The 5610-nt window shown below is 38.9% G+C and overlaps 1 protein-coding gene across 1 annotated transcript in view; it reads left to right on the top strand.

Annotated features, from left to right (window-relative positions):
* Positions 1 to 5610, top strand: part of CEP128 (centrosomal protein 128kDa) — a 707284-nt gene that overhangs the window by 231350 nt on the left and 470324 nt on the right. The window contains exon 12 of the mRNA XM_006864786.1: positions 5154 to 5504. Coding sequence (XP_006864848.1) covers positions 5154 to 5504 — 351 coding nt within the window. The remainder of the gene's footprint in view (positions 1 to 5153; positions 5505 to 5610) is intronic.

Below are 5610 nucleotides of genomic sequence, written 5' to 3' on the forward strand. Positions count from 1 at the left end.
TTGACTTATTTCACTCAGCATAATGTCCTCCATCTTCAACCATGTTGTGAGGTGTTTAACAGATATGTCATTATTCTTCAATGTATTCTAGTACTCCTTTGTTTGTGTATACCAAAGTTTGTTTAGCCATACTTCTGTTGATGGGCATTTAGGCTGTCTCCATCTTTTTGATATATCTCTTGTAGACAGCATATTGAAGGATCTTGTTTGCTTATCGATTCTGTTCTCTATGTCTCTCTCTCCACCCCACTCCCCCATTCTGTAACTAAGCACACTTGTGAAAGGATAATAAGCCAGCTACTTCATGCCTTTGTAGTCACCTCTTCTCCCATTTTTGATAGCCAATGTCTAAATTTCTTGTCCCTATCAACTTTGTACACTGAGGAAAAAGGTTGTTCCTTGAAAGGAAGAACTGTTCCATTCTGGTTGGGATTTTGAGTCGCTGCATTCATAGGCTAAAGTCTAGTTCATCAAATTGTAGCAGTTTGTACTTGTTTCTCATTATCAAACAACTTTATCTTCCTTGGTTCAAGATCTGGTCCACTAGCCATCCAAGCTAGGTCAAATGAGTACTAGCTGCAAGTTTGGGAGTTCACACACACCTCCCTGTACTTCAGAACAGCTGTTTGATTCAATCTCAGCCCTAGTCCCCAAGATATAGACCAGTGCCCATGGGCTCAGGAGTTAGAACTCACTTTTATCTCTGTTTACCTACATACACACTTATCTACTACGAATAGTATTATGTTGTTGGTATGTGCCGTGGAGTCAGTTCTGACTCATAGCGACCCTGTACAGGGTTTCCAAGGCTGTAAATCTTTATGGGAGCAGAAAGCCTCATCTTTTGCTCATGGAACAGCTGGTAGTTTCGAACTGCTGACCTTGCGTTGGCAGCCCGATTCATAACCACTACGCTACCAGAGCCTAGTATTATATATTGTGGTTATTAAGTGCTGTCAAGTTGGTTCTGATTCATAGTGCACCCTGTATAGGGTTTTCAAGGACCGGTGGTTGGTGTGAACCATTAACCTGTGGTTAGAAGCCCAGTGATTTTCTACAGCACCACACCGTGACTATATCACATAATTTTATATATATTATTATATAATGGGAGGATGCCTAATATTGGAATCCATCCTGGAGAGTTTTCTGTATTTCAGAGCAAGATGGTAGATGAGATTCCAGAAGGAACAGCAAAAAAAAAGACTAGAGATGAGTGGTATTTTCAGAGTGAAAGAAGACAGACTTAGCAATAAAAAGAGGTAATTAACAGTGCCACATGCTACTAAGAGACTAGAGGAGGAAAACATTGGAAAGAGTTCACTGTATCTGACTGCCGGAAACTGTGGTGGGGTCATGGGGTGCACTGTTTCAATTGTATATTTGGAATAGAAACCAGACCCAGTGAAGTGAGAAGTGAATTGAAAATAGGACTGTGAGAACTACATTTTTCAGGAAAATGACTTAAAAGGAAGAATACCAGATGCTGATGACACTAGAAGATAGTGTAGGATTGAGTAAGGCTTTGCTTTGTTTGTTCTATAAATTATTATTGTTATTTTTTAAGTTGGGAAAAGTAGAACAGAATAATCCACTAGGGAAAGAGATGATGAAGACAAGGAAGAGATGGTTTGATGAATATGGAAGGAAATAACAAAAATAGGCTTCTTTGTCTAAGGAAGAACTATCCCTTTTCCTCAGAGGTTGGAGAGGACAATATAAGGCTGGGCATTGTAAAGTTTCTGAACAACTAAGGGTAGGAAAGTTTTGGGATGTTGTACCTCATAGCCTCAATTTTATTTCTCAAAGAGGAGCTCTGAGAAATAAAAATACTCAGAGTGAAGGAGAAACAATGTTAGGGTCATAGATGGGACATCTTGGGATGACTGTGACTACGTAGAGACTTATAGAAGGATTTCTGCGCACTGAGAAGCTAGCGCTCAATGTACAGTCACATCAAGTAATGCGCCTGTGTGATTTTCCATAGAGGACTCAACCTGGTGTAGGACATTTGGTGGATTTGCTTTTCAAGTTCCGTGGTTGTAGAGTTGTAAAAGGATTTTGAGCTGTGAGCAAGAAGTGGACAGATTGGTAGTTAAAGCCAGAAGGAAGTTCTTATTCCAAGAATGACAATGCTAATAAAAACACCAAGATAGGACAGTGAGAGTATGTGATTACCCAGGCCTAAGCATTAAAATCCTGTGAGAATTTGGAGTTTAGCAAAGGGTTGAAAGCATGGATTCTGGAGTCAGACTATCTGGCTCCGAATGCCTGTGCCATCATTTACTAAGCATGTATTCATGGGCAGGTAACTTTACTACACTAAGTGTTGGTTGTTGTTGTTAAGTGCTGACAAGTCAGTTCTGACTCATAGTGACTCTGCTTAGGGTTCCCAAGGAGCAGCTGGTAGGTTTGAACCAATGACCTTGTGGTTAGCAGTTCAGTGCTTATCCAATGGTATCACACCAGCATTGAAATGTTGCTTGTTGTTAAGTGCCTTGAGTCGGTTCCAACTCATAGCGACCCTGTATAGCATTTTCAAAGAGCTGCTGATGGGTTTGAACTGCCAACTTTGTGGTTCGCAGTTCAGTGCTGATCCACAGTGCCATACCAGGAGTCCCAAGTGTTGGTTAGCCATCTTTAAAATGAAAATAGTAGTAGTGCTTTACCTTAAGTTTGTGGTGGGAATGAATGAGGTAATTTATATTTGCCCAATCCCCAGCAGAACTCATGTGGTCAGTAAATTTCAGTAGTAAGTATAGTTATGACTATCATTTGCTAGCTCCTTATTTTAGATCTCAGCTCATACATCACTTCCAAAGAGAGGTCATGCTGTAGAAATTAGACTCCTTCAGCTCATTCTTCATCAACTGTTAGCACTTGTAACATAGGGGTTGCTGTAACTAACTCCTCAGTTAAGTTGTTAGCTTCTTTGATGTTGAAGGCATGTCTTAAAAATCTTTCTATAAACCATGCAACTGACACATAGTAGGTATAACTACTCTCCCCAAGTGTTTGTAAGGGAAACAACAACAAAAAAGATTTATTCTTCCTCTCATTTGAATGCTGGTTGTTAATAAAGTTGATTTCTAGTATACTGGTAAAATTTTTAGGATAAGAGCAAAAGGTTAAACCACAATCACCAGGGTTTTCTGATCTCATTTGAGAAATTTCCACACAAACAAGTGCACAGTTCTCAATTTACTATTTTGTTTGGGTGGATAAAGGAGTGACTCAGCTCTTCCAGGATGCCTTGAATTTAGCAAACTGAACAAATACAAACTTGTTGCTCCAGAATTGAAGCTTGTTTTTGAAGCACTATTATTATTTAAAAACATTTTTTTTTTGCCACAATATCAAGCCATGACTGTAATCATGGGGTGGGTGGGAGGGCAGGTGGGGGAAGGAAGTAAATGTAGCTTTACTTGAGCCACAGATTGGGGCTAATAGAATCTGGAACTGAAAAATCTGCTTGCAGGACAAGGGTAGCTTGGCAATATTTTCTGTCTCCTCATTTGTCAGTGTCATAGTACAATGGAGAGGATTTCCCCCGCAGCTCACAGCATTGTTCACCACAGTCTATTCTAACTTGGACATGTATCCTTTTCATTTCAGTTTTCTTACTTCAGGTAGTTGGAAACTAAGGCTCAGATGGACAGTTTAAGGGACACATTGAAAGCCCTTAATTTCTCCCTTCCAATGCTTGGCAGGAGTGGCTCAATGTAATACTTATTATATTATCTGTATAAAATGTTCTCTAAAAGGAGTGTCCTCTCATTTGTTAACTTAAAAATAGACATCTATGATGTAAAAAAAAATGATTTAGTATAATGTTCAAGTACAATTGATTTAGTGTAATTTCTAAATATTTTACTTGTATTTAAGAGTTCGGGTTTTTCCTTGGTTACAGAAATACTATAAATTCAAATTGAACTTATTTAAAAATCTATACTACTACAATTCATGTAAGCTGGAAGTAGCTTAATCTATGAGGTGGCTTCAGAAAGTTCTTAGAAAAATTCCATTATCTTTAAATTCCATTTTTTCATGAACTTTTTGAAGCTACCTTATATAAACACTTGATTGGGAACTTTTTAAATGGACTTCCAAGTATAGACGAGGTTGTGGTGGCATAACAGGTTAAGCCTTGCCAGGCATGGTTCATTGCCAAGTTCATGGTTCAAACCCACCAGCTGCTCCAAGAGAGAAAGATGAGACTGACTGCTCTAGTATATAAAGATTTGCAGTCTGGAAATCCTATGAAACAGTTCTCCTCTGCACTGTACGGTCACTTTGAATCAAAATTGACTTGATAACTGTGGATGGGTTCTAAATATAATATTATTTATACTTCTGTGGATGGAGTCCTGGTGTGGTGCTGTGGGATAGAGCATTGGACCGCAAAGTCTGTTTGAACCACAAGGTCAGTGGTTCAAATTCACCAGCCACTCTTTTGAAACACTTTACAGGGTCTCTATGAGTTGGAACGAACTCAACGACACTCACCACCACCAACATACTGCTATGGCATGTTGGTGTGGCACTGTAAGCTAAGCACTGGACTGCTGATCACAGGGTTGGTGTTTCAAACCCACTAGCTGCTTTTCAGAAACCCTATCTAGGGTCTGTATTAGTCGGAACTGACTCGGTGGCAGTTAACAACAACATACTGTTCTTCTGCCCTCAAGGCTCATTTTATTGTGTTACTGTTTTTTATTTTAACGTAACAACATTTTACATACCTCCAGAAAGTGAAATGTTAACTGAAATTGTTAGTAAAAGTTCTCTGATCATCTGACAAATTTTTAAACACTGGCATTTCTTGTCATTTGGACAAAGGACTAGATTCTCACATAAAGTAATGCACAATTTGTTTTTCTTGTCAACAATGACTTCTCTTTTGGTAACAGTCAATTACAGGTATAGATATTTTCCCTTTTCAGGTAATGAAATAGACATGTAAATGGAAAATACTTCTATGAAAGTTATTTTCAACTAATGTCATAAAATACACAGGAAAAGGCTCATGTTTCTTCTATTAATTGCTAATGAAATTCAGTATGGACGACTTTAGAGATTACTGTCTTACAACCTGTTATAAATTCAGTTTTGACAAGAATATACTCCTAATATTTCACATGCTTTATTCCTAGGACTTAACACGTGAATTGGAGAACAGGGAAAAACAGCAGCTGCAGATGTTGGATCAACTTAAGGAGATCCAGAATCACTTTGAGACGTGTGAGGCTGAGCACAAGCGTGCTGACCTCCAGATCTCAGAGCTGACTCACCATGCGGAGGATGCCACAAAGCAGGCTGAGCGGTACCTCAGCGAGTTCCAGCAGTCAGAGGCCTTGAGAGAGGAGGCAGAGAAGAGGAGAGAAGATCTGAAATCGAAAGCTCAGGAGTCCATTAAGCAGTGGAAGCTTAAACATAAGAAATTAGAGCGAGAGTTAGAGAAGCAATCTGAAACTCTTGAAGAATTGACAGACAAGAAGAATCAGGTATAAAAGTGAAATTCATGAAGAATGCTGTTTGCTCTGAACATAACCATTCATTCATCCATCCTAGATTGTCATTCCATGCATTTAATCTATTAATATGTCCTTG

Source organism: Chrysochloris asiatica, unplaced genomic scaffold, assembly GCF_000296735.1.
Source record: "Chrysochloris asiatica unplaced genomic scaffold, ChrAsi1.0 scaffold00070, whole genome shotgun sequence".
Taxonomy (NCBI): Eukaryota; Metazoa; Chordata; class Mammalia; order Afrosoricida; family Chrysochloridae; genus Chrysochloris; species Chrysochloris asiatica.